Below are 18,241 nucleotides of genomic sequence, written 5' to 3'. Positions count from 1 at the left end.
AGGGAAAATATGTACACAAATACCCCCCCCCCCCACACACACACACACACACAAACACACACACACAAACACAATGGGGGGCAGGGAGTCTTCCTCAAATCTTCAGCAGAATGTTAATCAGTACATACTTTGTCCCAAAGCTGGGAACTAACCATGTGAAAGGCCAGAGGAGACAGTCATCGGTGCTTATGCATGGCAGAAATACTGTGTTCCCATTAGCCAGAGAGAAATCTCATAATTCATGTAGCATTGGAGAGGGTATGAGTATTCAGAAGGCCGCACCTCAGTAGAAGGGTAAATCTAGTCCTATAGAGGATACTCTGTTGTCCCTCACAAAGGATAAATCAAGCACCAAAAGCACTGAACTGTCTCCAAATTACTTACTATGTCATAAAAATAAAGTTCAAGAATCATTACTAGGCCAGACGTGTTGGCATATGCCTGTAATCCCAGCCATTGGAAGCTGAGACAAAAAGTTCACTAATTTCAGGGTTATCTAGTGAGACCATATCATCTCTCCTCAAAATAGTGGTAAGAAGCCGGGCGGTGTGGCGCACGCCTTTAATCCCAGCACTCGGGAAGCAGAGCCAGGTGGATCTCTGTGAGTTCAAGGCCAGCCTGGGCTACCAAGTGAGTCCTAGGAAAGGCACAAAGCTACACAGAGAAACCCTGTCTCGAAAAACAAAAAAAACAAAAAAAAAAAGAAAAAAGAAAAAAAATAGTGGTTAAGAATATAAAAATATACCCCAAATGGTAATTTTTACAATGTCTGGCAGCCAATTAAAATTAACTGGCAACCAGGCTTGAGAGTGCACACCTGAAATTCTAGCACTCAAGCAGGAAGTAGGAAGTTCACAAGTTCCAGGCCTGTCTTGGCTATGTAGGAACTTCCAGACCATCTGCCCTACATAGTAAGACCTCGTATTAACAGACAAAAATAGGTAAATAAATATGAAAGTAACAGATATGCATAGTAAGAAAATATAACCCAGAACAAAGGAGGAAAAGCCTATCAAAACTGAATTAACAATGACATACATAATACAATTAGTAGGAAAAGGACTTTAGTTCTTATCATTATATTCATGAAGTGGGGAGACAGTGAGTATGTTAACGTCATATGTTGACTATACACATGAAGGAAATCGAATTTCCACTGGACAAAATGATAAAACATTAGATATTATAAAAAATTAGTGAATCTGACATCATGGTAAAATACAAATTACACAGATTAAACACAGAAAAATGCTGGAAGATGCGCAGAATAGCAGTGTATTGTGAGCAATATCAGGTAATCCAGCATATGTACCAAGTCTTCCAGAGTAGGACAAGGAAACAGAAAAAAATACTTGACAAAATAATTAAAATTATCCTAGATCAGATGAAAATAATTAAAATTATCCTAGATCAGATGAAAATCAAACTCACAGACCCAAGAAGTTCCATGAACCCCAAGCAAAAGAAACTTGAAGAGAACTTTATCAAGATTCATTGAAATCAAACTGCCTAAAACTGATGATAAAAAGGCTGGTAAGGGGGTTGGAGATTTAGCTCAGTGGTAGAGTGCTTGCCTAGCAGGCGCAAGGCCCTGGGTTTGGTTCTCAGCTCCGGGAAAAAAAAAAAAAAAAAAGAGAGGCTGGAAAGATGGTTCTGTGGTTAAGAGCATTTGTTACTATTGCAGAAGACTGGCTTCAGTTCCTAGCACCCACATGGTGGCTCACAACTGTCTTCTCCAGATCCAGACAATCTGTAGTCCTGTTCTGACCTCCCTGAGCACAAGGCACGCAAAAGGAGTACAGACATGCATGCAGGCAAAACAATCATACACAAATAAAGTTTTAAAACTGATGACAAAGAACAAAGTTATTCACAAAATATTTGGGGATAAAAAATCACAATTCAGGGATGGAGGTATAGCTCAGTGGTAGAAGAAGGACAAGACTTAACATGCACAAGGCCAGGGGTCTGACTTGCAGGATCACCAAAAAGAAAAAAGGACAACTGTGGTCCTGTTGCCAAGCACTTTCAGTTAATACAGTGTAATGCATAACCCAAATTGACTATTAGTAGCTACTTTCGAGTCTGGCAGAGAAAATGAAGAACAATAGCTAACATCTGATGAGACGGATGCATTATACCCATGCTCCCATTAATCTTTAATCCTTCAACAACCAGATGAGTCAGCACTTCACAGGTGAGACACTTACACAGAGAGAAGTTGAATAACTTGGCCATATTCTTACAGCTAAAAAGTGGTGGAACCAGGATTTAAAGAAACAGACCATCTGTCCACATGCCTAACCACATAGCGTGCTGCTTCCAGGCAGTGCAAGTGATGCCCAAGTTCACCAGGGGAAAAAACGCCTACCGCTAAGATTAGAGAATGATGATATCTAGGACAGAAGGGAGACAAAGCACGCTGGAAAGATGAAGATAAGAACTTGTTATGCCCTGTTCAGCCGATATCCCTGGGAGGCCTGCTCTCTTCTGAAGGGAACGGAGGAGGAGTAGATCTGGGGGAGAGGGGCCCAGCAACTGAGATGAGTCGGGGGAGGGGAAGCTGCAGTTGGGATGTAATGTATGAGAGAAGAATTTTTTATTGTATTATTTTTATTTTATAATTTAATTTAATTTTACATATCAGCCACGGATTCCCCTGTCCTCCCTCCGCCCCCACGCCCCAACCCTCTCCCCTGCCCACCCCCCATTCCCATCTCCTCCAGGGCAAGGACTCCCCTGGGGATTCAGCTCAACCTGGTAGATTCAGTCCAGGCAGGTCCAGTCCCCTCCTCCCAGGCTGAGCCAAGTGTTCCTGCATAAGCCCCAAATTCCAAACAGCCAGCTCATGCACTAAGGACAGGTCCCAGTCCCACTGCCTGGGAGCCTCCCAAACAGTTCAAGCTAATCAACTGTCTCACTTATCCAGAGGGCCTGAGAAGAATTTTTTTTAAAAAGCATTTTCTACATTGTGCCAAGTAAACCTCTTCAATTTGATCATGAAGCTAACCTTGCAAAATCTTGACAATAATCAAATGGTCTCTAGGAGAGAGACTAAGAGCAAATGCACAAAGATGCCATCTCAGAGGAAGCTCTGCTCACTTTTGGATTTGCATGAAGCTATTCTAGTCTTAAACATTTGTTTCTAATGTGCTACCCAGAACATATAACTAAAGACATCAATCTAATCATTACACACCTAATTATACAATCAATAATAAAAGTCCTCAGGAATGTTCTCATCAATCTCTGGTGACAGACTTTTGCCAAGGACATGAGCAACTGTGCCCCAGAGGGCTACTTTAGAATGGGATGATATTCGTTTTGTAATAGTAACAACCTTCAGACTGTAGTGCCTGGTGGAACTTTACCTTAGGCGTCTCAAACACTTGTTCCAGATGGATGATGTGTTTATGGTTGACACTCTTTAGGATGTTCACCTCCCGCTCAAGTAACTTCACAGCGGAGCTTCCAGCCTTAACGAAGAAACAGATTGCACGTGGGAATGCCATGCCTCCTTTCCTCAGTATGAAAGTTAGCTATTTTATGCCTTTTCCTACAGTTCTGTACAGTATCTTTCTTAAATGATACCATGCAGTTTATCCCATAATCAGGTCAAATTATGCCCCTTCTTTCCCTTGTCCAATTTCAAGTTGTATTTCATTTGGCCTCAATCTCTTGAACTGTTTCCATAAATTAGCTACAACATGGTCTCTGACCCCTCACAAACTTTAGCATACCTTTTTGATATTTCATTTCCTTCCATCACAGTGATCCTTTCACATTAGCATAACAAAAACAAAATCTTCTAGGGATATCAATCAGAGATGGCTTTATAACAGAAAATTTTTCTTTTGTTGTCTTGTTTTGATTTTGTTTATATGTATAATAAACAGAATAAATAATATATTATATTTTTATACATATACACACACAGCAGGCAATGGGATCTTGTATTTAACTTGTATGTTACTTTCTGGTCTCCCTGGTTAACTGAGGAGAGAGAGAGACAGAGACCTTGCCTTCAGACTAATCCAACATCAGCTGTGTCTCCTAACATCTAATCCTTACCATGCCTAGGACAAAAGGTCAAATGAAGAGATCTCCAGGGAACACATGGATGTCCTTCAGATGTAGGTAAGATTGTCTAATCATCTAGAAAATTCTAGGGTGCTCCCCTGCTACTGAACTTGCCATTATCTTATAATAAATCTTCTCTTCTTTTATTTTTTGTCCTTTTTTAACAGAAAAATATTCTTGAAAGAGGTAACAAAGGACTTATTTCTGCAAACACCTTTAGCCCCCAATTTGGGAAAGTACAGAAGGGTTCTTAAGGAAACAGACTGACCATAAGGCAAACATTTTTTAGTTAAAATTTTACTTAGGGCCATTCCTGCTTCCAATTCCCTTTCCTGTTTACCCTTCACCATCTTTGAGTGAGGAGGACACTGGCCGCTCTGCTCCACCCACCCGAGTAGGATAAAAGCACATTTTAAGCTTAGCCTAGAGCTCAGAGAAATAGTGACCATGAGGAGTGAATGCCTGTGAAGAGCAGTTCTGCACAGTTAGCACAACCTCCTGCTACTCATCTCAATTCTGTCCCTGCTCTTTCCCCACATGGTTGACCTGTATGTACTGTAAACATACACTGTCCGGCTCCTGTATTGACAGGATCACTTGATTTGGTTACTTTAGTATACTGTACTCCCAATGTCAGTGTGGGAGTGACAGAGTAACTCCTAAAGTTGCAAATACAAATCCCCAGACTGAACCTTTAGCCCTGACAATGAAAAAGCAAAGAAATGGCATGCCAGGCAGCCCTGTGGTGTGCTACCTTGAGTTCAAAAAATTGTAAAAGATGCTAGAAAGGCTCTTAACTGCTTTATTAAAGCTGGTATTTTTAAACCTCATTAAACTTGGAAATTTGCTATAATTACAAAAAAAATATAGGCTACTGCTTAATTTTATGGATTCAATACTTGTTATCACAAATACAAGAAGAAAACACCATAATGGTGTCATTTTGCTTCTTTATCCAGACAGAATTTTTTAAAAGTTGATGAGCTCATGTAAAGTTTGAGATCTTAGATTCTGGCCTAAGGAGAAGCCCATTCCCCTGCCAACAAGTAACCCAGAGGGGTGCAGCAGACACACAGGGACGATAGGCTGGATTGGAGTGGGGATTGCCAGTAGTAAGGAGAGAGAATTAAACGAGACAACAGAAGAAAAGTGTATCAAGTTGTGGTGGTAATCTAATTGTACTGAAATATTATTTTGATTGTATGTTAATAAATAAAGTTGTCCGGGGGTCAGAGCTATTAGAGCCATAGCAAGAGTGTGGCGGTGGTGGCACACGCCTTTAATCCCATAAGATCTCTGTGTGTTCAGGGATACAGTCAGCATTGGAGACAAATGCTTTAAGACCTAGCTGTACATTCAGACAGTGACGAGGCAGTCATGTGTTTGGGTTACAACAATGAGAAGCAGAACGACATACATAAAAAAACGAACCGACAGAAGTAGTCTCTTTTCGCGAAGCTGGACAGCAGAGGAAGGGTGAGATTTTAGCTCTGAGCTCTGACTCTCGCTTTCTCTTTTACATTGTTTCTGTGTTTCTTATTTAATAAGACGGTTGGTTACATCAATATCAAGTAACTTGGGAGGGCCGCAGATCTACTTGCAGCGAAGCCGTTCATACTTACAGCCCTATGCCTACATAGACCGACTTCAGAGTCGCTCCTCAGTTTACATATTTGGTTATCTGGTTGTGGTGATGCTTTTGCCTTTTCCAGACAACACACATCTACCTGAGTGCAGGAAGCAGTCCCTTCACAGGAGACTAGAGCAGCAGTTAGCCCAGCCCTGGCCCTCGGAAGACACGACTTGGGTTAGTATGGAAAGCTGCACTGCCCACTCTTACCCCCACCCTAGCACTGGGCCCTGAGGGTTGCACTGGGAAAGAAGCCTTACCTTTTCTTTATTCACTTTCTTAATTGCCCACTTAGCTCCTGTTTCCTTGTCCGTAACTTCACTGACCATTCCAAAGCTCCCCTGTCCCAATATTCTTCCGAAGGTATAGAATTCCTGGAGACAAAACAAGAGCTCCTCTGTCTCTGTGGCTTTCATCAGGCATTAGAAATGAATACACAAGCCGGGTGTGGTGGCACACTCCTTTAAGGCAGGTGGATCTCTGTGAGTTCAAGGCCAGCCTGGTCTACAAAGGGAGTTCCAGGACAGGCTCCAAAGCTACACAAATAAACCCTGTCTCAAAAAACCAAAAAGAAAAAAAAAATGAACACACATTACTGAAAGATATCCGCTCAAGGGAGGAAGAATTCTGTTCTAGGATAAAATCAAATAGAGGCACTATGTATTTGCTTAGGTAGTAACCAATACTTCTTAACGAGCCACACTCAAGTCTCAAGGGCTTTTAATAATTGTTTACTTTCTGCAAGAAAACTACAAAAGTTCTAATAGCAAAACGTGGAAAAGTTCAAAAATACAGAAGCTGAGTTCTTTCAATCTACACATTATAAAGTAATGCTAATATAAAGTTTCATAATAAAATGAAATATTTTCATAAGGAAAAAAGTGAAATATTAATGTATGTATGAACTTGATGCATAAACAATACATTCAGCAAAAGTTCCCCCCAAAACTCTGAGAGTCACACTATGAAATCAATACCAATAACCACCAGACAGGCTGGGATGTTGTTCAATGGTTGAGTATGTGTCTGTCATGCACAGGGCCCTGAGTTTGATCCTAAAACAATGGACAAGTGCCTCCTTCTCCACCTAAAAGTTCTTTTTAATCTCCTTTATCTCTGTGTTAGTTTTCTTGCCTTATTTGTTTTATTTTAGAAAAAAAATAAAAAATTTAATAAAAATTAGAAGCAAGAAGAAAATATACTATCCATGATACCATTATCTAAACCAATGGTTCTCAACCTTCCTAATGCTGCAAACCTTTAATACAGTCCCTCATGTTGTGGTGACCCCCAAGCATAAAATTATTTTATTGCTACTTCATGACTAATTTTGCTACTGTCATGAATTGCAATATAAATATCTAATAAGCAACTCTAAATGGGCTGTGACCCACAGGTTGAGAACCATTGATCTAAACCAAAAATCTTTCTGACTTGTCATCTAACTTTTGTTTACAAAGAGGGAATGAACTGGTTTGGCCAACAGCAGTGTTCTGGTCACAGTGCCAAATAAAAACCACACAACTCCCTACATTTTCACTTCTTGGGGATTGGCAGGAGTCAGATTCTGTGATGCAAATCATCAGCAGAGTACTGATGAGTTTCTGAACCCATCACACACAGGGGCTAACACATGGGTGTCAGAGCTGAGTCAGAGCCTCCAGGGGCAGCTTCTGTGGCATCAGACAGCCCAAGTCTCCCCTAAGAGATTCCACTCTAACTATGGGTGGCCACCTTCACCTGTACCATGAAACAGGCACTGCACTGCTCACACTCCTTCTGCTTTCATTTCTGTCTTGCTTTTCTAGATGACTGAATGCCCTGAGAAGTGCTTCCCTGCTAAGCTGCACCACAGTGACTGTCCCTTTATTTTTACTCAGCATGATGACTGGTCCCCAAACACTACTACCACTTTCTTGCTTATTCTGGCTCATTTTGAATTCTAAGATGGCTGCTTATGGAAAAACTATTCTTTTGTGTCTTTTAAAAACCTCATCCCTTCTTCTTCCCTGATACCATATAATAGCGTAGTAGTGAGAATGAAAGTCAGAAAACTTAATTAGTTCCCAAGACAAAGACTTTTAAATTGTGTTCATTTATATGCAGCTGCTACCTATGCTTTATAGATTATATCTTCAATAAAATGATTATTTACCTGGATTTTTTTTCCTCAGAACAAAATCATATTTATTGTTTCTTTCCAAATTTCCCCCCTAAAACCTAACCTTTTATCTCTCTCTAAACATACAGAACCATAACTTGGATAGAGTATTATAACACTGGTCTAAGTCGAATGTTTAAAGTAGAGAATATCCAATTATATTTTATAATTTAATTTTTTCTTCAACTAACTGCTTGATACATCATCCCAAAATGATGAAAATAAAAAAGAAATGGCTTCTGATCTCTACTAATTTTAAAGGGATGGGATAAAAATGGTATTTTAGGAAGGTTTAAGAAGGTTATTACAGGAAATTGTAATAGTGTAGAACATAAAAAGCACATGTGGCCTGATCCTGTGGTAAACATGGGTCTATGTGGAGGTGTTGATGCTGATGTCTAGAAAGATATGAAAATATGAAGAAAAGCTACAGGCAAAATCCTGAACAACTGTAACTTTGTTCATTATTCTCAAAGTATTTACAGTGAGCCTGTCCATGTCAACAGAGAAGAAGCTTAAACTTCAACTTTCCTATTGAAGGCTATTTCTCTAAAGTGTACATAAGCTTAAATATTATACCATTTCATAAAGAGAAATAGGATAAAATGAAGTAATGGTGAATATAAAACTGGTCATCTCTAACCCACATCTACATTTTCACAATGAACACATTTTGCTTTTAGAAAGGTTCTTTTTTTGTTTGTTTGTTTTTTCGAGACAGGGTTTCTCTGTGTAGTTTTGCACCTTTCCTGGGACTCACTTGGTAGCCCAGGCTGGCCTCGAACTCACAGAGATCCGCCTGCCTCTGCCTCCCGAGTGCTGGGATTAAAGGCGTGCGCCACCACCTCCCGGCAAGAAAGGTTCATATGGCTAACTTTAAAACTTGGTAAATTTGTATGTTGCTTTAATACAGTACTTTTATTTCAGAAAAGGCTTATACTTTTCAAGTCAAATGTTTCAGGTTTTCCTAATAACTTCAAATAAATTAATAAAATAAATTTTAAAGTTATATAATACTTATGCAATGTTTCTTATAATTATTCTTTTCATAGTTCCTTTGATTACATTTTAAAGGGACATGTTTTAATTTTCAAGTAGTTATATTTCTTTCTTTCTTTTTTGCCTTTTTTCTTATGTGTAACATGTTCTCACATGTGGATGTGCATGCACATGTGTTTGAGAGTGGGTAGAGGCCAGAGGACACCACCAGGTGTCTTTTTCAATCATTTTCTACCTTATTTTTTGAGACAAGGCTCTCACTGAACCTGGAGGCCAGTTAGCTCCTGTCTCTTCTTCCCCAGCACTGGGACTACAGGTGCCACTGTACCCCACTTTCTACACGGGTGCCACTGTACCCCACTTTCTACACGGGTGCCACTGTACCCCACTTTCTACACGGGTGCCACTGTACCCCACTTTCTACACGGGTGCCACTGTACCCCACTTTCTACACGGGTGCCACTGTACCCCACTTTCTACACGGGTGCCACTGTACTCCACTTTCTACACAGGTGCCACTGTACCCCACTTTCTACACAGGTGCCACTGTACCCCACTTTCTACACAGGTGCCAGGGATCCAAATTCTGATCCTCATGCTTGCCCTGCATTTCCTTTAGAAAAACTTCAATGTGCTTAAAATTTTTACTGTGGTCTTTACTTCCTTTCCTCAGAGGCTGTTTTCAATTGTCTCAGCTCTGTCACAAACCACTGGCTTCAAGGAAACCTGAAAGAAAGTTCAGGTCTGCTGTGTCTTTATCCTTGGAGTCATCCATCACCTCTGGTTCTTACAATCCTCTGCCTCCTCTTCCACATAGATCCCTGAGCCATAAAGGGAGGGGTCTAATGAAGACATTTAGAACTAAGTGCTCTGAAGTATCTCAGCACAATGTGCAGTCATGGGTCTCTGCGTTAATTCCCATCTACTGCAAGAAGCTTCCCTGATGAGGGTTGGACAAGACACTGGTCTGTGGGTATAACATTATGTCATTTGAAGTCATTTTATTGCTATGTTCTGTTAGCAGAATAATAGTGTTAGGTTTTCCCCCAGGACCTGTGGCCTAGCTAGTCTTAGGTTCACATGTGAACTCACAGAGACTGTGACAGCACTCATAAGACCTGCACAGGTTCAAGCCAGAGAAGTTCCAGCACTGAGAGGGAGGAATGGACTTGGAGTTCACCCCTAACCAAGAAGTTGAAATTGATACCTGCTGACAAAGGGAAAGTCAGTTTCTCCAATCCAGTGGCACTAAGTGTATTAACCACATTCCAGGACAGGCCCATGCCCAGGAGCACTTGGCCAACACAAAATGGACTCCATGTTTTGTTTTGTTTTGGTTTTTTTTGTTGTTTTTTTTTTGTGTGTGTGTGTGTGTGTGTGTGTGTGTGTGTGTACTTTTCATATCGTTCTTGGCATTTTTGTCTTTTTTGTCTTCTACTTGTTTATTTTTGGTTTTGTGTTTTTGTGGGGATTTTACTTGTTTTATTTTGAAAGAGAGAGAGAGAGAGAGAAGATAAAGTTGTGTGGGTAAGAGGTGGGAAGAATCTGGGAGGAATTGGGGGAGAGGAAAATATGATCAAAATATATCATGGAAAGTTTTTAATTGAAATAAGTAAATGTTGTTAAAAAGATGAAAGATAAAAACAAAATGTTTAAAAAGAAGAGAGCTGACCATCTCCAGCAGCCTCAGCTTGCTCCCGCGTACCTCGATATCGGCTCCATTGTCCATTCTTATGTGCAGCACTTTCCCTTCTGTGACATTGCTCCGACTCCACTGTGGCTGAGAGCTTTTCCTCTCCAGGTTTGAAGTTCTTGTGGTCTAGGACCAAACGAGAATTATGAAAAATAACTCTTAAGATGTAACATTCTTATTAATAATGCACTCTAGTTGTGATCAGCCTGAATGGATACCATAGTCTTTACTGTATACAAAATCGTTTACTGTCTTTTTCAAATCCAGAGTGCAGTGCCAGTCACTGGCACATTAGGCTGAAGGAGCCCTTCAGGTGAGTGTGCAAGTGTCAGAGGGTTCAGGTGAAGAATGAGGGCCTGGCTTGTCCTAAACTTGTGTTTCTTGCCACCAAAATTGTGCTAGATTAAATACAGCATTCTACTATGCTTTTCATACCCATAAATACAATCAAATTAGTTTGATTAGAAATCCTACATTATTTGAAAATCACATGACCCAACCTTGCAAAGTATATTTTATATTTGAGATAGATAACTAGAGCTTCGTTTTAGATAATGAAGCCACAATGTCACCTGAACTGTGTCATAAATCTCTCTATCAGTTGAAGAAAACTATCAAAAAGTCCTATTTGGTTAAATTTGAAAAAGAAGTTTTTCCTGTATAAACAGCTTTTAAGAGCTGGAATAATAATGTTAGTTGTTTGGGATCCTGAGAAATAATTTTGACAGTGACTGGAAGTATCATAAAACACTTAACTAACCAACTTTGCTCATCTCTGCTGTGGGAAGCAAATAGTTCTTTAAGAACTTCAAGAAGCCAATGAATTAGCTAACAAGGGCTCGTAAGACAAGGAAGAACCTAGGGATGGGAATGAAAAATGGGCTGTCAGTTTGTGTAGTAGAATCTTCAATATTTACCAAATCTTTCACAGAAGGTTCTCTGCTGCTATTTCTTTCTTTTTTTCTCTCTTGTGTAGTAAAATTGTCTGTACTACCAATACTCGATGTCTGTGACATTTCTACCACCAAAACTGGAGAGTTGACTGTTGAACACACACAAAGGAGATCAGCCTGAGAAGATGCACAGTGGGGGCACTGTGAAGGTATTTCATCCAAGCCATGGTCAGCCATTTGCTTAAATTTATAACAAAAAGAACTTGAAAGAGATGTTTCCACTTTGTGAAAAAGAAAACCAGGTCAAAGGGATGTGATGGACTGCTGGTAAGAAACGACTTCTGGTCGACAAGGTCCTTGGACTAATGAGGCACTATGCTTCATGCATGAGAGCTGTGGGCAGAAAAGAAGGCACCATTCAGCAAATTCTTACCACCTTCCTGACAATCACAGGAAAATTAGCAACTAGAACCAAAATACTCCACCAAGAAAAGCTCATACTGAAACGAAAATTAGACTATAACATGGTTACAACCAGCAACAATAAGCCTAGCTTAGTATTTAAGGTGAACTATTGCTTTAAAAAATCTAAAAATGTTAGTGTAGAACAAACATATTGCTGTGATTTCATGATTTAAGCTTTAGCCTACTAGCTAATGGCCTCAGAGCAAATATCTCTTATACACTTCACTAAAAGAAGGAATAGTTTGATTTTATAAAGCTATTTGATTGTTAAAGTTCAAAGGCAATATTAAAAGTAGCCTTACTTTTAGAGGGGAATAAATGGGTACAAGTTTTTTTCTCAAGTTTAGTATTGTTATGTACAGAATTTTACCAAACTAGGCTCACTGGTTGTATGGAAGCAAACTGGAAAGATCTGAGCTGAAGAAGGAAGAAAGAATGTGCGCATTTGGAGAATGCCTTGGAAAACCTGCAGAAGCAATAAGGAGCATATTATTGTCTTTATGGCATCCAAGTCCAGATACTTTTAAAAGCGTATTTTATAGATAGCTTCACCTGGCTTGGAGGTATAAAATATACTTTCATCCTCTGAAGTGAAATAAACTTGTTAGCATAGGAAATTAAATATCCTTATTTTGCTAAAGAAATGTATTTCTAGTCTTAGATACCTAGGACCAGTTGTTTATTTTTATTAATTAAAATTGTTCTTTGACAATTTCATACAGAAAGAGAGAGAGAGAGAGAGAGAGAGAGAGAGAGAGAGAGAGAGAGAGAGAGAGAGAACACAATCTTACAAATGCTTGACTTTGTTTTTCAAGTACATGAATCAAGACAAAGATAATTTGGAATATTCCTTCATACATTTTATGATTGAACTTCGGGTCTAGAAGAAAATGCTTTGTATTGCAGGATAAGTATAAATCCTGTAACCATCAATGACTCAGAGCAATGGAATAGATCTGCAAATAACAGCCTTTATGTTCAGGGCAAATAGTACTTTTCCTTGGCAGATGTAGAAAAGTCCCATGTCAAATGCATAAGGCATCATTCAATGGATGTGTTAGTAATAATGATGCTATGGCACTTTTTTCTTTAACAATGAGAAGCAGAAATTTTTTATAAAAACTGTAAGATGTATTCATAGTGTAAAGGCCAATTTAAACTGTAGTTGAGTTTCTTCACTATAAACACCACTCCTAAAGCATGTTCACAAGGGTGAAGCTATGGCGGGGGGGGGGGGGGGGGAGGCTTGCTGCACAGGCATGAGAACCTGAGTTCAGATCCTCAGCACCCAAAGCCAGGTAAGCCTGGTGCTATGGGGAGGTAGAGACAGGTGGAGCCCCAGAGCTCACTGGCCTGACAGGCTAGTCCCATGAGTAACAGTCTACTCAGGTTCAGTGAAAGACCCTGTCTCAAAACATAAAGTGGAAAGCAACTGAGGAATATACCATGTGCAACACACACACACACACACACACACACACACACACACACACACACACGAGAGAGAGAGAGAGAGAGAGAGAGAGAGAGAGAGAGAGAGAGAGAGAGAGAGAGAGAGAGAATTTAAAAAACATACATATTCACAGATTTTCAACAGAATCCATAAACAACATACTCCATCCCTGCTGCTAAGTTAGAAGGGTTTGATGTACCCTAACACCCTTCTCGGGTGGGTGGTTTATAACCATTTTCACTGTGGTGATTGTTTCTTACTGACAGAAGCTTTAGTGCATTGTCATCTTACTTCCAAACAGTCACTTCTGAGGCCAGTGGCAAGGAGCTTCCCTCTACATTCTCTTCTACATGTTTCACAGCTTAGGACTCATGTTTAGACGTTCCGTATTGCAAATTGATTGTTGTGAAACATGTAAAAGTCAAATTTCATTTGCATGCGAATATCTGGTTTTCTCAGCTTTATTTATTGAAGAGACTATCCATTTCCCCATACTGTCCTTGCCAAAACCTAGTTGACTATATTTATCAAGGTTTATTTCTTAGATATTGATTCTGTTCCACTGCTTTGCCTGTTTTTATGTCAAGAAGCTGCTGTTTTGATTACTATAACTTTTTACTACATTTTTTAAAGTAAAAAATGCCTCTGCTAACTCTGATTTTCTTGTTTGGTTCTTATTAGTATTTCCAGAACTAGGTTGAACAGAAACGGTGAGAGTAGGCTGGTTAGATGATTCTGCCAGTAACTCCTGGTGACCTGAGTTTGGTTCTTAGGACCCATGTAAAGGTGAAAGAACTCTACAAAGTTGTCTTCTGATATCCACAGGCAAACTGTGGCATGTGCATCCCACATACCTCCCCCCTCTTTCTCTGTCTCTGCCTCTTTCGTGTGTGTGTGTGTCTGTGTGTGTGTGTGTCTGTCTGTCTGTCTGTCTGTCTGTCTGTCTGTTTGTCTGTCACTCTCTCTTTCACACACATATACACACTCTAATAAAATAAAATTTAATTTATAAAATAGGGAGAGTGAACATCCCTGCCTTGCACTTCATTTGAATGGAAAGGTACTGTTGCTTCACCCTGATCACATCAACTGTAGTGTCTTCATGCCTTTCCTATGCTGAAAAGCTTCCCTTCTGTACCTGAACTGTTAAAATTTTTTGTCCAGAAAGAATGATGAACATTTGCCAAATGCTTTTTCTATATCAGTGGAGATGATGCTGTGGTTTTTAACTTTCATATGTCAATGTGGCACATCATAGTGACTGGTCTGAAAATGTTAATCTAGCCTTTCATGCAAAGATGACTCCCACTTGGTCATCGTGTGTGTGTGTTGCTAAGTTCAGTTACTAACATTTTAGTGAGGATTTTTTTGCATTGTATTCAGAGACAGTGACTTACAGTTTTCTTACAGTTTTTTTCTTGTTTGTTTGTTTGTTTTGTCTAGATTAGATATGAAGTTGATCTTGACCTTATAAAATGTACTTAAAGGTATTCTGGGTTTTTTTGTTTGTTTGTTTGTTTGTTTTTTTAAGAGTTTAAGAAACAATGGCAATCAAGATTGGTTCCAGCACTGAGAAGGGAAGTGGACATGGAGTCCCATCCATAACCAAGAAACTATTTGCAATTGATACCCACTGGCAAAAGGAAAATTAGCTGTCTTGAATGGAGTGCATCAAGCCCACTCCAGGGGAGGCCCTATGCACAGAGATAGTTGGCCAACACAAATAAACTCCACGGTTTTTCTGTGGACTTTTTGTTTCGTTCTGCTTTCTTTTATCATATTGGTCTTTCATTGTTTGTTTTTATTTTTATTTTTGTGGTTTGGGGAGCCATTTGAAAGGGAGAAAAAAACAAAGTTCAGTTGGTAGGGAGGTGGGAAAAGCTGGGAGAGGGGAAAACATAATCAAAATATATGAAACAGATTTTTAAATAAAAAAAGAAACATTGGCTATGATTTCTCAGTGTTTGGTAGAATTTAGGTATGAAGTTATCTGGTCCTAGGTTTATCTTTTTTGAAAGGTTTTTTATTACTTGTTCAATACCTTTGTTTTAACCCAATTTAAAAATGAGTTTAAAAAAAACTTAAAAAAAAAAAGACATAAAAATTGCTAACAGGTATATGAAAAGATACTCAACATCAATAATTGAAAGAAAACAAAAATAAAAAACACAATGAGCTATCATTCTACACCTATGTGAAATGCAGTAGCATGGACATGCAATGTCTATTTGGGTGGTTAAGGAAACATATGAGAAGGGGCTGAGAGAAGGAGGACAAAGAGAATGGGTCCTGGCTGCTTCCTGTCCCGTTCTCTGTTGTCTGTCTCCTATGATGCACACAGTTGTCTTCCATAACATGATGCTTTTGCCCAAACACATGGAGACAAGAAATTATAGACAAAACCTCTGAAACCATGAGCTAAAATAAATGTTTCTTCCCCAAATTGTCCTGCCAGATATGTTGGCCACAGCAACACAAAGCTAACTATTACAATCCATAAAGATAACCGGTATTTAAAACAAACCAACAAAAAACATTAAAAGGTTAGTTAGGGAAATGACTCAGTTAGTAAACCTGAGTTGGAGACTTGAGTTCAATGAACCCAAATGAAAATGCTGGCATGGCGATCGGGTTTGTAATCACGGAGCTAGGGAGGCAGAGACAAGAGGATCCCTGGGGCTCAGTGACCAGCCAGTCTAGACTAACTGGTGAGTTCTAGGCCATTGAAAGTCCCTGTCTAAAAGGAAGAGGATGGTGTTCCTAAGGATGACAACTGAGTGTCTTCTGGTCTTTGTGCTCATGCAAACCCACATATGACTGTGCACCCCATATACAAAGATGTGTACACACATCTATCTATATGTATTTGTTTAAGGCGAGCAGTAACAAATCCTGCTGAGGATGTACAGAGGACTGAACTCTAGTACACCACTGGTGCAAATATAGACTGGTATGCAGTATGACAAGGAGTATGGTATGACGTTTCTAAAGAAATTAAAAATAGAACTATCATACAAGTCAGCCATTGCAATGTCTCCATAGAGGGGGAGTTCACCAGCTCCTAATGATTCCTACTGACTCTGCACTCCATGATACTGTAACGTCATTCACAATAGCCAAGAAGTAAATAAACCAAACGCCTTTGGATAGACAAAAGGGTAAAAAAAAATGTGATATGTGGATATAATTCCTCTTTTAAGAAGGAAATTCTGCCGTTTGCACAACATGGGTGGATCCAGAATATGGTTTACTAGGTGAAATAAGGCAAACACAAATCCTCCCGTACACATGCAGTGAAAAGCCAAAAGATCTCAGATATAAGGTGGAATGAAATGTTGATCAACACAGTGTCAGGAGAGAGGAAACAGGCAAATAAAGTTAAAGGATATAAAGCAGATGTGCAGAATAAACAAGTCTAGAGATCTAATACACAGTGGGATTGAAAGGTAATAAAACTGTGTTGTATTAGGGAATTCTGCTAAAATAAGTCACTTTTAGTTGCTTCTTTCACAAAACAATAACTACATAAGATGATAAATATGTTAATCTGTTTCACTATGGAAAAAGTATGTTATATATATATGTAACATATTCACGATATATACATATATTCCCTACCATTATGTTGTAACCTCAAATATACACAATAAAGTATGTTAAGTAAATGAATAATTTTCCATCTTAAGATGGATGTGGAGTGTCTAACAGCAGTTCCTCTTCTGCCCCTGTTCAGACAGCACATCCTGTGTGTGTTCCCCAGGCCTCAGTAAGGCAGCATCATACTATCACCCACATTGATGTGAGCTTCAGAGTTCTTTCCTGTTCCAGCTTTTTGATTTGCCCACTGCTCAGAGGTATTCAGAAGCAGGAGTTTCTGAATCTCCCAGGGGCTTCATTTCTGCTCTCCATCCTACTGGCCAACACATTTGCCAAAGCAATGTCTATCTCTTACCATAGCAATTCTGAAACAATAGATTGAATAGCTACATGCAGAATTTCTGGACAAGAGACCAAATAGGACAAACATTTACTCACATACATTTCTTTCTCATTTATAAATTGATGTGACAGATTTATTAACAAAGTAAATCTACAGTCTGACCGGTCAAATGTTTGTATTTTAGAGGCATAAAATTAAGCATTGAGAACTCTTCTTTATGTAAACAAGATTAATAGATCTTTTTCTATAGAATCATGAAATTATGTTCAAATGGGCATAAATACAAAAATATTTATTAGAAGCCAAAGATGAGTCTGATACATTGTTTCTATGTGTCCTCAAAGACTGGAAATATGTAAAAATTTTTAAAAAGCAAATAAATTCAAATCCTGTCAACATTTAGCTAGTGTATGAGTTTTCTTTTGGGTAAAGATTTTCTCTTCCTTTTCATAACCAAGCTAAGTCAATGGAACAATTCTGATACTGAAAATCTCTGAGTTTTTATTTAATCATAAAAAGGTTTCTTACATATTGGTCCTAGAAAATACACTTACAGCAATTTCCTCAAGAAAATGAACACAAGAATGGTTTTATGAGATATAACTAGCTGTAATTTTCTTTGCCAAAAGCAATTTTTCAGTTTTCTTTACTAAGACTGTGTCTACAAGAAACCTAAACAGTCAGTCAATTCAGTCAAAAATGTGTTCTATTCAAGTCCAGAAGAGCCTTACAGACTGCCTGACCTGTGCAGAGTGACTGACTGCACACTTACTGTTAACTCTGCGCCTTCTAGCACAGTCACAAGCCTAGAGAGGAAGCAGATGAGCTTTCCAGGCCACTCTTAGGTTTATAGACACCAGCTTGTCCACCATCCCACTGAAAGCATGCTACAGAAATTATATTGTCTTATAAAATTATTTTTAGTAT

At 39.1% G+C, this 18,241-nt stretch overlaps 1 protein-coding gene across 2 annotated transcripts in view; it reads right to left on the bottom strand.

Moving 5' to 3' along the window:
- The window catches only part of Stk33 (serine/threonine kinase 33), a 181,062-nt gene that overhangs the window by 61,015 nt on the left and 101,806 nt on the right, over positions 1-18,241 (bottom strand). For both annotated transcript variants that reach the window (XM_037211668.1, XM_028894607.2), the window contains exons 2-5: positions 11,481-11,849; positions 10,576-10,689; positions 5,971-6,084; positions 3,372-3,476 (exon numbers count right to left, since the gene is read on the bottom strand). In XM_037211668.1, coding sequence (XP_037067563.1) covers positions 3,372-3,476; positions 5,971-6,084; positions 10,576-10,689; positions 11,481-11,693 — 546 coding nt within the window. In that variant the 5' untranslated portion in view covers positions 11,694-11,849. The remainder of the gene's footprint in view (positions 1-3,371; positions 3,477-5,970; positions 6,085-10,575; positions 10,690-11,480; positions 11,850-18,241) is intronic.

This window comes from Peromyscus leucopus, chromosome 1 (assembly GCF_004664715.2).
Source record: "Peromyscus leucopus breed LL Stock chromosome 1, UCI_PerLeu_2.1, whole genome shotgun sequence".
NCBI classification, from domain to species: Eukaryota; Metazoa; Chordata; class Mammalia; order Rodentia; family Cricetidae; genus Peromyscus; species Peromyscus leucopus.
Note: the sequence above shows the minus strand (reverse complement) of the source record. Positions and strands in the feature narration are given on the sequence as shown.